General features: G+C 54.8%; 4 protein-coding genes across 4 annotated transcripts; 2 read left to right on the plus strand and 2 right to left on the minus strand.

Annotated features, from left to right (window-relative positions):
* Positions 1–770: 770 nt before the first annotated feature.
* On the minus strand, positions 771–4,866 carry VDAG_00983 (SET domain-containing protein; the record flags this gene model as incomplete). The annotated part of the gene is made up of 2 exons (XM_009649869.1): positions 771–3,734; positions 3,805–4,866. The coding sequence occupies 2 exons, from the start codon at positions 4,864–4,866 to the stop codon at positions 771–773; spliced, it is 4,026 nt and encodes a 1,341-aa protein (XP_009648164.1).
* A 3,068-nt stretch (positions 4,867–7,934) lies between these two features.
* Positions 7,935–9,503, plus strand: VDAG_00984 (sphingolipid long chain base-responsive protein LSP1; the record flags this gene model as incomplete). Its single annotated transcript, XM_009649870.1, has 5 exons — positions 7,935–7,991; positions 8,052–8,112; positions 8,231–8,364; positions 8,423–8,606; positions 8,662–9,503. The coding sequence occupies 5 exons, from the start codon at positions 7,935–7,937 to the stop codon at positions 9,294–9,296; spliced, it is 1,071 nt and encodes a 356-aa protein (XP_009648165.1). The 3' UTR covers positions 9,297–9,503.
* Positions 8,886–10,183, minus strand: VDAG_00985 (LSM domain-containing protein). Its single transcript, XM_009649871.1, has 2 exons — positions 9,912–10,183; positions 8,886–9,852 (listed from the first exon to the last, which is right to left on the minus strand). Exons 1-2 carry the CDS (start codon positions 10,026–10,028, stop codon positions 9,619–9,621), a joined length of 351 nt encoding a protein of 116 aa, XP_009648166.1. The 5' UTR covers positions 10,029–10,183; the 3' UTR covers positions 8,886–9,618.
* Positions 10,184–10,546: 363 nt separating this feature from the next.
* On the plus strand, positions 10,547–14,221 carry VDAG_00986 (DNA-repair protein rad13; the record flags this gene model as incomplete). Its single annotated transcript, XM_009649872.1, has 3 exons — positions 10,547–13,594; positions 13,652–14,069; positions 14,124–14,221. The coding sequence occupies 3 exons, from the start codon at positions 10,547–10,549 to the stop codon at positions 14,219–14,221; spliced, it is 3,564 nt and encodes a 1,187-aa protein (XP_009648167.1).
* Between the last annotated feature and the right edge of the window lie 1,279 nt (positions 14,222–15,500).

The following is a 15,500-nucleotide window of genomic DNA, read 5'->3' on the forward strand; positions in this document are numbered from 1 at the left end:
ATCATTTCATGATGTTTTGTGACAGTTCTTTATTTCTGATGAACAACCAGCTTTGACTGCATTATCGATGTCCTTTGGCCAGTACTGGTAAAGATTTCTAACATGAAAACTACACATGCACCTTGTGCCACCTTGTGCCACCTTGTGCTGAACAACTTGACCACGCCAGCGTCCTGGCTGAGGATAGCAACTTACATATACTATGAGCTATGCACGCTGACAACACAACTTCTATGTCTGCATATGCTTAGCAATAGTATGAAACCTTTTCACGTGAATCTTAAGTCAAATTGCTTGCAATGGCGTGTTTTCAGCTTGACCTTAATCGAACCTCGAACGATAGGTCTAGGAATCATCCCTAAGTATTTCACCTCGCGCGGACAATTGCTGCCTCTTCACTTCGATCGGGGCAAACCGAAACTATCACTCCACTGGCGACACCAATCCTCATGGCTAATTAATTATCTTGAAAGATGCTCGCTCGTGAATGCTCTTCAGCCCCAAGTATATATGCTAACACAGAAGAAGCGCGCTGCCCTTTTGGGCTTCAGGGAATCCGTCCACAATACTAGTACAAGAATGCAAATGGCCCTTTCAACCAAGCTGACGAGACGCTCGATGTCGCTGATTCAAAGCGGTTCTTGAAGCACGACAGTGGTCTTGTCTGGCTCGAGGAACTCAAGCAGCGGTCGCCGCTGCACGGCCTTTAATCGAGCCCCAGACCGAGCTCTCCAGAGCAACAATTGCACCAGGTGCATGGCAGGAAATCCTCAAGGTATTTCGCGATCACGATACCTAGCTGGCATCTTCCTCTCCCTGCGAGAACGAGAATCGCTGCGACCGCCACTCAGCCGCGACCCGATGCTATCCTCATCCACATAAGTGTCCCCAGGGAATGGCATCGCTTCATCGTCTGAGTCAGAAGCCACAAACCGACGGCTGCGGCGAGTTCGCAAGACAGGTGTTGGCGTAGCTTGCGCCTCGTCGTGATCATTGTTGTCCATGTCGTTATCATCGATGCAATCATCCGCTTCATCGCGCCCGCGGCGTGGAGTATTAGCCTTCAAAGCAGATTTTGATTTCCTTCCTTTGGCCTGGGAGGGCGAGTCATCGGCTTTTGCGGAATCGCCGTTAGACTTGACATCCTCAGTAGCCTTATTCGGGTGTCGTCCTCGCCGCTTGTGCAACGGAGTAACTTGTTTGTTGAAACTGTCATTTACTAGCCAGCCTGCAGACGTTGACGCCGATTGTCGTTGTCGGGCTCTGCCGCGAGTTGGGGTGTTCATCTCAGTGGTTTCCTCGTCGTCATCCTGAACCGGGCTTTCGAGTCGTCGTCGGCTACGTCGTCGCGTGTCGCCCCGGGTCTGTTTACCCTTCTCAGCTTCTGCCACTTGCGTGTCCGTTTTGTTATCGGATTCCTCATCCACTGTCGTTGGCTCGTAGTCTTCTTCTTCTTCTTCTTCTTCCTCAGAATCTTCAATGAGGTCTCGCTTGCGTTTGCGACCTTCAGTAGGTATTGCCAAATCACTGGCAGCTTGCATGCCCTCTTCTGGCATCTGGGGTGCTTCCTTGCGTGCGCTAAGCCGTCCCCTCTTGACAGGCTTCGGCTCGGACTTGGTAGCCTGTCCGCGTCCTCCACCGCGCCCGCGACCGACCCCCCGGCCTCGCCCTCTTCCTCGGGTACCACCCCGGCCCCGACCTCGTGTTGAACCTCCTTGGACACGGGTCTTCTTAGCTGGCAATGGCTCCACACTCAAGCTTTCAGAGGTCACTGGACCGTCCTCTTCGGCCGTCTTGTCTTTGATCATCTTCTTAGTCAGGTTTGGGAAATTGTTGCCGTAGTTGAAAAACAGCTCCTCGCCAGCCTGGATGTTCCTCGTCGCCGAAAAGCGAATGCGATATTCGCCGTTGACGTACAGGATCTTCGGTTCGACATTGTAGGTATCCTGTTCATGATTGATGTAGCGGCTGTGATTGCCATATATAGCAGCATCGACCCAGATACCTTCCGAGTCCAACAGACTAAAGACGTAAGAAGTAAATGAGCCTTCATCAAAGACTTCACCACGTCGTGCTTCTCTTCGAACGCCCTCGTCGTGCATGATGAGCTCGCCAGTGTACTCGATAACGAATTCATGTTGTGCAATGTCCTCCAGCGTGAACAGACCATACCCGCAGCCATCGAGTTGGCTTTTGCCAGGCGTGACTGCTTTGCAATGGCCACGCTGTAGCGCGCAATTCTGACAGCCAGTCTCCATGATACTCTCGTTGTCGCGATTGTCCGGATGCGCGCGTTCGATCACACCGCACGTACCACAAAGCTGAGGATCGCACTCACGGTTGAGTTGGACGCAGATGCAGTTCCTCTGCTGGCATGTCTTCCCACTCCCCGCACAAGCACACCCAGTAAATTTGTACGCGCAACATTCTGCGGTACATCGGCAGAAGCGCTCGCATAACACATTGAAAATCACACACTTGCAGCCGTTGGCCGCAGTGCAGGGGCCGTCATGATGACAGGGATCGTTGACGTATCGTAACCTGTGGTCGTGGGTATCAGTGTGTTCCTGCCAGTCCCCTAGGAGGACCTTCTTGTGTCGGTCATACCAGGCAAGATTTTTTACTCGTGGCAGTTCAGGTCTCGTATCTTCGGGGAGCTGGATATCGAGCTTTTTCAATTGTCGGTGGACGTCCCAACAAGCGCGGTTGAGAATCTCGGCAGCCATACATTGTGGTTTAGATCGCACTCTGCCACTGCATTCGATCGATGAGAACAAAGACTTTAGCAGCGCTTCATTGGACGCCGACCAGGGTCGCGTTTCTCGTGCAGCCATTGCTTGGCCCAAACTGCTTCCGTCTCCGTGGAGGATGAAACATTCGCGGCTACATGGCTCGATAATGGTCTGATCCGCGTCATTCTTTTCGTGGGCGTCTCGACTCTTCGTCAGGAGCTGTTCCAACTGGCCGTTGCAGTCGAGCGAGAAGTTCCTTTTCTCGTTGTTCTCGCCGTAGTCGCCATGCTCGCAGGAATTGCTGTAGCAAATCAAACACCCCATGATGGCGTATGTCTCTAGAAAGGCCTCTGGTGATTTCGCATCATCCTGTGTAGCGGTTTTCGCAGTCTTCTTTGACTCCACGATGTCGTCAACGCTTTTGTCCAACAAGAGTATATCCCGAAGGCTGACGGCTCTTTCAGGTGCGACACCATCATGGAAAACTTGATTGAATGCCTCGGTAAACATCTTGGCTGACAGGGCGGCTTGTGGCGTGTCTGCTGGTCCGTTGTCTCGGTGGAGGCCGTACAAGCTTGATTTCTGCAGCGGAGTGATAGCCATGTCGGATTGGTTACTGGCCATATGCCGGATCAGAGTCGTTCTCGTACAGTCGGGTATGGCTAGCTTTCCCAACCAGTAGTCAAGGTAAAGTGCCAACATGGCCGTCCGCTCCTTCTTTGCTGTACGTATGACCCTCTGCTCCCGGGTTCCCATGGGCTGGAAACCGCAGCTGGCATCCATACGCTCCAGCTCCTTAAGCCAGAGGTTGTAGTTACGTTCCTCGTTGGCTTCCAAGTCGCGGATGTGGGGGACGAACTTGAGCATAGTGTTTGGTGTCAGGACGTTTCTCGCGATTTCTTTGTGATGAAAACGATACTTCGGGACACGTAGTCTCTCTGTCTTGATGCAAATGGGCATGAAATGGAAAGTGCGTTGTTCCTTCTTAGAGCGTCCGTGATGCTGTATAAACATTAGTTTTCAAGGCTTTAGAGAGCTATGCATCCCAAACGCCAGGTTAATATCTGCTCACCTTGACCTTGATCTTAATCATGTCGTTGTTACCAACTTCGACCGGAACGGGGTCGTGTTTGACGCAACTGAACCAGTCAGTGCCTTTCAGGACGCGTTTCTCCGTTGGCTCGACCGATTTGATAGTAAATGCAACGAGATCTTGGTTGAATCTTTCTAAATCCTGGGTTCGCTCCTCAAGAGCTCGTGCGATCTTGCCAGTAGTCCATCCAACCTCAGTGGGCGTATGCTGTATGGAAGCACCTCCTCCGTTGTGGAACTGACGGTCGAATGAGGGGGTGGTCATTCCGAATGATCCTGGCGTTTGTTTCTCGCCGACCGATAAGCCTTCCCGGTGTGAGCTTGCCGGCATGTGGTGCGAAGAATGGCGTGAAAAGGGAGGTGCCTTGTGTGCCTGGGAGGCTGACGTGGGATTCATTGATTGGGTATGGGATATTGACAAGCTAGCGTTGCTTCCTTCAGGAGAGGGAAATGAGACTGTGTGGACGTGCTGCTGTGCCAGAGTGCTCATGTGAGGGGACGCGCTGCCGTGCCTCTCGTGGTTCATATTCAGGTGAGATGACACAAGGCCTTGCTTGTCGATAAGGAGCATATCCCTCACGTCGGCGCGGCGATGTCCCTTGTCAGAGGCTTGACGGAAATCTGTGAAAGAGTGACTGTATGTGTTTGGTGGGTGCAGTTGCCAACGATCGTTAGACCCATGGCGTCCTTCGTATCTGGGAGTACTCCGACTTTCGTAAGGCTCAGACTCGAGGCGGCTCTCGCTGCGTTCCGGCGCTGAACCGTTGACATGAGAGACATGAGGCGGCGATGAGTCGATGACAATAGCCTGGTGCCCTTTCGCGCCATTGACCTCGTTCCCTGGCGGCATGATCACGCGACGGTGTCTTTGGGGGCCCAGAAAATCTTTCACGGCGAAGACAGGTTCGTCAGACTCGGAGTAACCACCCTCACTAGTAGAATCCATGGTCAAGTCGATAAGCCTGTGGATTTCAGGATTCTTGTGAATATTCGCTCTGGAAGAGCCGAATTCACGGCGCGGCGACCCATTCTTCATTGACATTGCGAATCTGCTTGTGAGGGCCCCTTCATGATGGCTGACGATGACGGCTTGCCAAGAATGTGGCGATGAAAGATCTCTTGCGTGCGAAGCCTGACGCCAGTAAAGGAGATGGATGGCGGCGACGGTGGCGAAGGTTTACGAACAGCCAGCGAGGCGCGTTGAAGATGAGGTTCTGGAGATGTTGCTGAAGGATGACAATCACAGGAGCGCGTCGCTACCACCAAGCCAAGTCAGGCACGTTCGGTGGACCAGAATTTCGAATGTGGATCAATATGGGGGCGCACAGCCAATCAAGTCCGCCTACTTTCCAAGGGTATCGACCTGCCAGCCGGGTGCTGGCCATGTCAGGCACCTTGCCTTGAGTAGGTACCTTACCTTACCTGGTAGGTAGGTAGTACCTGGTAGGTAGGTAGTACCTGGTAGGTAGGTAGGTACCTACCACCTAGGGAGGTCCTCGGCCGCCGATGATTATTCCATGCCTTAAGGGATCTAACAGCACTCATGTCTTATGACATGTTTGGTCTTCCTTGACCGAAAACTTCGTCCAGCCAGGGCTGTGCGAAAACTTTCGTCCTAAGACTAGCGGGTCTGTCTGTGCCTTCTTTCGTCGCGATATGCCTTCGGTTCATCCCTGTACTACAGCATGAGGCTTGAACCCCTGCCGCTTCTTCATGAGTGAGCCGCGAATTTGAGAGTTCAAGGACATATAGGAAGTCCGTCTTCGAGAACACCTTCGTCCGTCTTCGGGCGTCTTAGAAGTGTAGCGTCAATGACTCGTCTTCTTTCGCCTGCCTGCCGTTCATCTGGATTCAGACACCGCATCGAAGTAAGGCGCTGAACTGACAGCTGTGTTGCATCGGACGGGCCATTTGATCGAGAGAGCACTTCTCTTGTCGGCCGTACACCTCTGAGCTTGGTAGGCAAATGGAGGAAAATTTGCACGCTCACTGCCGGATACACCTATTTTCCTAGGCTCAGAGCCGATCCAAACCCTTGAATCGTGTCTATATCTGGCTTCAAAAAGGCACATGCTTCGAAGCGCCGTGTTCCTCGTGTGCATCGCTGGGCTTGCTCTGGTGAATTGCGCGGCCAAGGCTCCGTGATTGTCTCTCTATCTGGTGGCAGTCTCGTGGTTGTAGCTTCGCTCCCAGCTCCATTGGCCACCACGTCAAACTCGTAATGGTGAGATCAAGTTAAGAGAACGATTTCAATTACACACCATGCCACTTCAGGCTACCCAATGGCCATGGCAAATTACACGGCCTCTTAGTCCACGGCGCAGGCCGGCATCTCTCTAGCGCCGAGCGCTAGTTAATCCCCCGTGGATCAGGCATGTGTCGATGACGTCCTTGTGCGGGTGCCCTGGCACTGTCTTCGATCCCCTCTTGAGCTGTTTATCGCGTCGATTCTGAGACTGTCCACTGTTGACGATCCCTCAACGGCCGGGCGGACAACCACGCTCACTGTGATAACCCCAGACGATTCTCCACGTTGCAAGCCCCTGTCCGAGTCAACCGCCGCAACGCAGTGGTAACAAGTCATCATATCTGGGACTGTCAAGGATGCGCTCCATTTGCTCAGAGACATGATCACGCCTGGGCGTGGCCCTCGTCTTAAGGAGCTCTCAGGCTCGGATACTCGGACCGCATCAACGGGTTTACTCCAGTGCCAAACGAAACGCAGTCAGGACATCAGCTGCTTAGAGTAGGGCACCAAAGATTTTACACTGCCTCAGCTGGAATCAAAGACCGATTAATCAAGCAATTCTGGGCTTTTCCTTTTTCCAGCGATACCGAGTGTTCCCACAGAAAGCTTCTTTGACGCCCCAGGTGAATGATATGGGAAACACGCTCTTGTTAGACACGCACACCCATCACCCATCACTCTGTCTGTTCGCTGCACTCTCAGGGTTTGGCCATTCCGCCGAGGTTGTAGGTTGTGGGTCGTGGGTTCGTGACGCTTGGCCACGGTTCTGTAGCGTGCCCGACCGAGTTCAGAAAGCTTTGCCGGTATTGGGAAACAAGTTGTTGGACAAGAGGGCGAAGGATTTTGAGACGTGGTTGGCAATGCGGCGCGATATCTACCAGCGGATTTTATCAGAATGATGAATGGAAAGGGTGCCTCGCCTCGGTCAGTAAACCAACGAGGCCTGCGAGGGTAGTACGGAAGGCTTTCCCATTCTCTGCTAAGGAAGGCTTGTCTTTGCAATCTCCGCTTCGGCTCGTCTGCTTCCCATGGTCTGGGCTGCAGATCCTCCAATGTGTGAACCCTTCATCGACCGGCAGCCAGCAGATGCGCAAAGGGTTGGAACATGCCATGCTAACATCAGACGAGGCCAACTTCCTGCTTTGGCGATGGCGGCAGCTCATGCATCAGCAGGATGAGGAGGCAGTTTGGCCCAGCAACGGGGGGGGTCAGATTTCGTCCCAATGTGGCACTGCCCCTGTCCCTCAGGTGCTAGAAACACGCCAGCGCCTTGAAATCGCATGCGATCATCATTCTCTGGGCAGCCGCATTGGGCGGCTGGTCTCAGAGAATGGAAATGACCCAGCTTTGGCTCGAACCTGATCCCAGTTGTTGATCACAGCGGTGGCTCCGGGGACCGGGTGCGGGTGGGCGCGGTAGCAAGGGATACATCTGTCTCAGGCTTTGGGCAAGTCACTCGAGGCGCAAACTGCACAAGGTTTTCGCCCCAGGGCGTCTTAAACTGTACTCAGAGGAGGGGCCAAGGGCGTGTACACGGCAACGCAGACGCAGGCACCAGCCGGGGAGCCACAACACACTAAAACGACGAATGACGTCGTCAATGAGGTCGACTCCGCCGTCGCAATCCCAACCAGACCCCTACGTACAGCGGGCAACCCTCCCCCCCTCCCCCCCCAAAGCCAAGCTGTCTGGGGTCACTCGCATATAAACGATCGCATCACCCCCGGACATACCTTAACATTGACCAACTTCAACCCTTTCCCACCCCGCCTGCACTGAATTATTCCTACAAGCCTCTTCTTGCGCTTTGAAGCCTGACGCCCTCCAACAGTAATTGATATCAGCACGAACACACCGCCAAGATGCATCGCACCTACTCCATGCGCCAGACGCGGGCGCCTACCGCCTCTCAGCTTCAGGTTTGTACCCACCGATGCTGCCGAGAGTGAAGACATCATCAGCTCACCACGCTTTTGCAGAATCCTCCTCCTCCCACGTCCTCCACCAAGTCTGGTCGCCTATTCGGTCGCGGCGGTTTTGGTAAGTTCATCGCGCAGTGTCGCCCGAAGTGCTTTACCATTTCCTGCTTTACCATTTCCTGCAACCTTTCCGGAAGCGGCTTGCTCGGGGATGCACAACGCTAACCCTGGTCCTGTAGGCCATGCCATCCGCCACAAGTCTGCCGGTGCCTTCGGCCCCGACCTGGCCAAGAAGCTGTCTCAGCTCGTGAAGATGGAAAAGAACGTCATGCGCAGTCTCGAGACCGTGGCCAAGGAGCGTATGGAGGTTGCTGTATGTCGTCACTTGCGCGTCACCCTATCCACGGTTTGCTGACCTAGACCTTCTGTAGCAACAACTCTCCATTTGGGGTGAGGCTGGCGACGAAGATGTTTCCGACGTCACAGACAAGTTGGGAGTTTTGCTGTACGAGATCGGCGAGCTTGAGGACCAATACGTCGACCGCTATGACCAATACCGCGTTACCATCAAGAGCATCCGTAACATCGAGGCCTCCGTGCAGCCCAGCCGAGACCGTATGTATTCGATGCCATGTATGACCTATGCACCGCCCCGCTGACTGTTCCTCAGGCAAGCAAAAGATTACGGACCAGATTGCACAGCTGAAGTACAAGGAGCCCAACTCGCCGAAGATCGTCGTCCTCGAGCAGGAGCTTGTTCGTGCTGAGGCCGAGTCGCTCGTCGCAGAGGCTCAGCTGTCCAACATCACTCGTGAGAAGATCAAGGCCGCCTACACTTACCAGTTCGATGCCTTGCGCGAGCACTGCGAGAAGGTTGCCATTATTGCTGGGTACGGCAAGCACCTTCTCGAGCTGATCGACGATACCCCCGTCACCCCCGGCGAGACCCGCCAGGCCTATGACGGATACGAAGCCAGCAAGGCCATCATCCAGGACTGCGAGGACTCCCTCACCAGCTGGGTGACCTCGAACGCTGCTGTCTCCTCCAAGCTGTCTACCCGCTCCCGCACCCTGTCGACTCGCCGCCGCAATAACATCAAGGCGCGTGAGCACGACTTGTCGGGACAGGATGCTCCTCTCAACGATGATTCGTCATGGATGCCCGCGACTCGCAACAAGGAGATTGACGACTACTCCGACGAGGATGAGCTCGATGAGGATGACCACCGTAACTCTGTACTCGAGAGCGACACTGGTCTTAACGGCGAAACCCGCGGTCGCCAACAGGAGGCAGTTGCGGCATGAAAGAGGATGCCAAGCTAATAAAAACGTCACGATGCCTAATTTCATTGTGGCTACACTGCGATGCGGGAATGTGGTGGTAATGAGGAGCCATTTCGGTCAGGAACATGCTTGGGCATTGATTTCTTTGGTGTTTGGTCGACGGGATTGGCTGCACCCACTCCGGGTCACTTGTATGGTAGTTTTCAGGTTTATGAATTTTCATTATGCAAAAATATTCTGGTACCACCTGCTCGTGTCGTCGTTTGATTCTAAGCGTGATTCCGTTTCACCAAGCGCGCTCCAAGGGTTCAAATCGCCCCAAACTCCTACGTCTACTGCCACATCATGCCACCGCAGCTTCGGCATAAGGATTGCTGTGCTTCAATTGGCTCGCAAACTCCTCGACTTCAATCTTGACGATGTGTTCTCCAGGGACCACAACAAGCCCCAAGTAGCGCGAGGTCATATCCATCTTCACGCTCTCCGCGTTCGCGCCCGCCGCTCGCGCTGCATCCCCTTGTTGCTGGACTGTCGGCTGCCGGTATTCGTAGGTATGAGCAAGGACTACATTCTGGTCCTGCAGAGAAACGCCGTCAGCTCGAGTTGAAAGCATGGAGTATCGGCCAGTGGACAAACCGGATCGGTGCACTTGAATTGGCCAAGGAACATGCGCCCGTCAGTTGCGACGACTCGAAGGTTCTTGTTGAGGAGCGAGGAGAGGAAGTCCCTCGCTGCCTCCTTGTCCATCTCCATGACGGGACCCTGGCGATGGCGCAAAGGTGTTTCAAGGGGAGCGAATGTTAGCTGGGAAGACTGATTTCCAGCATGGAGACGTTTGCCCCGGCTTGGGAGGCTGAGGCTCTGCTCGGTGCAGAGTGCCAAGATCTTCAGTGCATACAGTTCGCTGTAACGATACCTAGCAACCAAGAGCTCAGAGTTCCCAGTGGAGGGGGTGGGCAAGGTGGGGTAGGAGAAGAGGCGGAGTGTGGGGCCACTGATTAGATACTGGCAGGCATCAGCGTCATCATTAATTACAAGGTCCGCCAGGTCGAGACACCAAACGCATCTTGACTTCACGCATGTCCTTTTTGTAACCTTCACAGCAACTCCTAGCATCGCTTTGCCCATCCGTCACGGCCGCAATCGGCTCGAGGGCACATATCATAATGCTTCATCAATCATTCATCTGAGGGGAATCTTCTTCCGTCACTTCACGCACCTAGGAAGCCCACACCCTGTGAATCCCTCCCTCACCAGGGACCGACGCCGTCATGGGTGTGAATGGCCTCTGGACGGTCCTCCAGCCCTGTGCGCGCCCGACCAATCTTGCCACTCTCAATCGAAAGCGTCTCGCTGTCGACGCCTCCATTTGGATATACCAATTTCTCAAGGCCGTGCGCGATAAGGAGGGCAACGCTCTGCGCAATTCACACGTCGTAGGCTTCTTCCGCCGCATCTGTAAGCTCCTCTGGTTCGGTATACGGCCCGTCTTCGTCTTCGACGGTGGCGCTCCCGCCCTCAAGCGCCAGACGATTCAAGGGCGCAAACGCCGTCGCGAGGGACGCCGCGATGATGCTGTCCGCACGGCGGGCAAGCTGCTCGCCGTGCAGATGCAGCGAATCGCCGAGGAACAGGACGAGAAGCGCAAGAGAGAGTCGGAGAGGGGCGTTGACGAGCGAGCTAGGCAGGCCGAGATGGCCGAGGAGGAGGCTGTGCCGAATGCGGATCAGCTCGTCTACGTGGGTGAGGTTGGCATGTCGCAGCAGGAGCGACAGCAAACGCGGACGTTTCGCAAGCAGGACCAATACCATCTCCCTAAGATGGATGGGAACATCTCTTCCATGGCAAGGGCGGATGATCCCAGGATCATGAGTGTGGAGGAGCTGGAAGAATACGCGAGACAATTCAACAATGGCGAGGACCTCAATCTTTACGACTTCAGCAAGATCGACTTTAACGGCGAATTCTTCAAGAGCTTGCCGCCGCCGGATCGATACAACATTCTCAACGCCGCCCGTCTGAGAAGTCGGCTGCGAATGGGCCTGAGCAAGGAACAACTCGAGGAGATGTTCCCCAATCGGATGGATTTCTCCCGCTTTCAGATTGAGAGGGTCAAGGAGAGGAATAACTTGACGCAGTTGCTGATGAAGGAAGTCGGCATGACCGGCCTTGATCTGACTATCAATGGAGGCGGTCGTATCGCGGGTGAGAGAGACCGCGAGTACATTCTCGTGAAGAACGATGGAGTCGAAGGCGGTTGGGCGCTTGGTGTCGTCAGCAAAGAGAAGGACATTGGCGAAGCTCACAAACCAATCGATATTGATGCTTTGGAGTTCAAGTACCAGCAAAAAGACGAAGAACCGGACATGGAAGAGGAGGAGGAGTTTGAAGACGTTCCTGTGCAGGGTCTTAACAGACTGCCAAAATTAACTCGTGGAACTGAGGGTCAAACCATGGATGAGGAAGATTCTCTCTTCGTTGGTGGTGACCAGGCACTGAAGCCGTCAACGAAACCCCAGGAGCAACAATCGGAGGATCTTCACCCCGAAGAAGAGGACGACCTTAACCAGGCGATCGCTTTGTCGCTCCGGAGCCAACATGTCGCGAACTCTGACACCCACGAAGTCGAGGACGTTTTCGAGGACGTGGAGCTGGCGGTTCCCCAGTGGGAACAGAAGGCAGTCCCCCAGAACAAGCCGATCGCCAGCTCGAGCGGCCGCATGGTTGCCCACATCGTCAACAACAGAGCCAGTGCTGCCGTGCCTAAACGTCGGCAAAGCAACGCCAGCAGTAGCGACAGCGATAATGATCTACAAGCTGCCCTAGCAGCTTCGCGCAAGAACAGGAAGACTCAGCCAAAGCCGGTGCCTGGCAACATCAAGAACCCATTTGGCGGACCTTTGCCATTTCCAAAGCTTGATATTAGCTCCATCTTTCCCGGCAGATCACGTCCTAGCAACCCAACAACTTCAGAACGACCTTCGAGTCGACATTCGGGCGGTGCTGAACCCCTGATGGGTTTTCTAGACGACATGGCTGGTGGTTTCGAGCCAGAGCCTGATCCAAACGCACCTAAGCCACTGCCCCCGTGGATGACGGACAACACCGACATTCGTGACACTATGTTGAAGGCCAAAGAAGTCGAGCAAGAAATCAATGCAGAGGACAGGGAGGCCGCAGCGGAAGAAGAGATGATGTTCCAGCGCAAGCGCCAAAACGAGACGATCGAGATTGCTTCTTCTGACGATGGGAGCGACGTAGAGGTCCTGGAGGTTGCTCCCGCACCTAAGAAAATGGCCTCCCCAGTAGAGATACCTTCTACACAAAGTTCATTGGCGCGAGAAAGCTCCGAGAAGGCCGAAGTCAATGAGACTCAAACCGCACCTGAAGAGAACTCGAGCGTAGCTCCTTTGGCTGACGAAGCCAATGAACCAGTTCCTGCGATCACTCTTGGTGGAGTCGCTAGTTCGAGCAAGTCATCTGTTTCGCCTGAACCTGAATTCGAGGACATTGAAATCCCGGAGCAGGAAGATGAACATGATATTACCATCAGGGAGCTCTCAAACACTCCCGAGACTGTTGTGCCCGTCGCAGACAACTCAACGGCTGACAAAGAACCTGAAACAGCGGGTGTTGCCCATCAGGCAGATTTCTCAGAAGCACTTGCGCAGACCGCACAGCCTGCGACTGAGAATGCCGAAGACGAGTACAATCCCTTCGGAGATAGCGATGTCGATGAATACAGCGACCCTGAGGACGAAGAGCTCTTCGCTAGTCTCGCCCAAGAGGCAGATGAGCACGCTCGGTTCGCCAGCGAACTCAACCACAAATCAGAGCAAGAAAACCGCGAGGCTTACGAGAGGGAGCTGAAGGCGCTACGGACGCAGCAGAAGAAAGATCGCCGTGACGCCGACGAAGTGACGCAAGTCATGGTGGGCGAATGCCAGGCCCTGCTCCGGCTCTTCGGCATCCCCTACATCACGGCGCCAATGGAAGCTGAAGCTCAGTGTGCCGAGCTTGTACGCCTTGGGCTGGTGGACGGTATCGTGACAGATGATTCCGACACATTCCTTTTTGGAGGCACGCGCGTTTACAAGAACATGTTCAACAGCAACAAACTTGTTGAGTGCTACCTATCGTCGGATCTTGACAAGGAACTTTCGCTGTCACGCGAGCAACTAGTGTCAATTGCCCTGCTTCTTGGGTCTGATTACACGGATGGCTTGCCAGGCGTGGGCCCTGTCACGGCAGTTGAGATTCTCTCCGAGTTTCCAGAGTCGGAGGGCGGCCTGGCTGCATTTTGCGATTGGTGGGCGGATGTGCAGTGACAGCGCCGGCCAAAAGAAGTCGATGCGCCGAATGCATTCCGGCGCAAGTTCCGCAAGAGCCAGGCGACCAAGCTATTCTTGCCTGTGGGATTCCCCAACCCAGCGGTGAGGGAAGCCTACATGAAGCCTGAAGTAGATGACAGCCCCGAAACATTCCAGTGGGGTGTACCAAACTTGGAAGGTCTGCGGCAGTACCTCATGGCCACAATCGGCTGGAGCGAAGAGCGTACGGACGAGGTGCTGGTGCCTGTCATACGTGACATGAACCGGAGGGACGTGGAGGGCACTCAGAGCAACATCACACGCTATTTTGAAGGCAGCATCGGGACTGGCGCCAAAGAGTCGTTCGCGCCACGACAAAAACAAAAGCCAAGTAAGCGCATGGCCGAAGCGGTCAACAAACTGAGGAACACTGGCGCAGGTGTCTCGGAATCATCACCAACTACGGATGCCTCGATGACATCAAGTGGGAGCAAACGGAAGCGAACGGCTCGGGCAGCGGCACGGACCTCGTTGGTAGACGAGGAACAGGAGGAGTCAGGCGAGGATGATGACGAGGCGGAGGCCGCGGTGCCGCGGACGAGGGGTCGCGGCAAGAGGACGAAGGCGGATCGCTGATTGTACGAGAGCTGTGAAATGGTAGACGACTTTAGATAGTTTAAAAGCTGCCCACGAATCATGACAACATTCCAGCCCTCCAGGCTAATGGCGGCGCCTTGTGTCTTACAGGTCTGTCTGTTCTCTGACAGCGACTCGTCATCCCAATTTCCACGTCTTCTTGTGCATAGCACAAACACGTGGCGACGAACAGTCACAGGGGCGTTGAAGAGGGGCTACTGCGGCACTTGGGATCCGGGGCGACATCTGCTTGGGTTTCACATACAACCATTGAGGGTTTATCGGACGATACCCCCTTCGGTACCCCCTTTGGAGTCGGCATCCTCGACAGCAGATCGGCGGGTACCAAACGACGTAACCAGAGGTGGAGGCGGCGTTGCCAATTGGCAACGAGGGGCCCCGACGGCCAACATTTCGGCTCGTCGAGCAACAGCGTTACTGTAGGATTGTGACCCACGAGCACGAGCCCGAGGAAGCGCTGTGCGCCACAAGCTTTCTTCACGTCGTGTTCAGGTGATTGACAGTGAGCGGGGGAAGCCACCCGTTGGCGGTGGAATGTGGGATGAGGGTACCTCAGACCTTGGACAGCGAGATAGGATGAACCCCAGCAACAGCACGTGCGCCTGTGCCGGGAATTCCACGAGAGCGAGCATGCCAGTTGGTTTGGTGCGCCGTGAAGAAAGGGGGCCGATCTGGTGGCTGGCTGGGTGACGATCGAGCTGCACATCAAGTGGGCTGGACTCCCGGCACGACGAGCTGTCCTGGGAAGGCGGTTACCCGGAAAGCAGAGATCCTGACTATCCCTTCCGTCTGTGGCGGTTCACCTGAAGTGCAGCCAAGATCTACGCAGATGCCCAGACGGGGGAACCAGAGCAGCCAACGTTCTGGCGCCGTCGATCACACCTATATGGTACATATACACATTGAACCCCCCCAGCCCTTGGGGTAGCCTCAGGATTAGACCTTTGAAAACAGCACGATGCTTGGCAACAAACAGATTGGATCACGGCGATTGCCAGCACCTCAATTTGGCTTGAGATGAGAGCCCAGCCAGCCCAAGACGCCTAGCAGCAGCGGCTGGCACTGGTTGGACGACCCCCTTTCGGGCGAGTCGAAACTCAAGCACTTGGCTCCCCTTGGCGCCGACTGGGCCGGCGAATGATCTCACTGAAGCCCTTAGGGATGCAGCCACCGGCGGACTGATGTGAGATTGCGGACGCCCCTGCCGAGATGCCAGCTGCAAGGTACCCATTTGTTTCTTGAAGGGCCCGATGAGCAT

The sequence above is a fragment of the Verticillium dahliae genome, genomic scaffold (genome assembly GCF_000150675.1).
Source record: "Verticillium dahliae VdLs.17 supercont1.2 genomic scaffold, whole genome shotgun sequence".
Lineage (NCBI taxonomy): Eukaryota > Fungi > Ascomycota > Sordariomycetes > Glomerellales > Plectosphaerellaceae > Verticillium > Verticillium dahliae.

What these genes read in the sequence shown, in the direction of transcription:
- VDAG_00985 (XM_009649871.1), bottom strand. Translation starts at nt 10,028, where the DNA reads ATGGAGATGGACAAGGAGGCAGCGAGGGACTTCCTCTCCTCGCTCCTC. An exon ending in AATTCAAGTGCACCGATCCG is followed by an intron (nt 9,853 to 9,911) that starts GTTTGTCCACTG and finishes GTTTCTCTGCAG; the next exon opens with GACCAGAATGTAGTCCTTGC.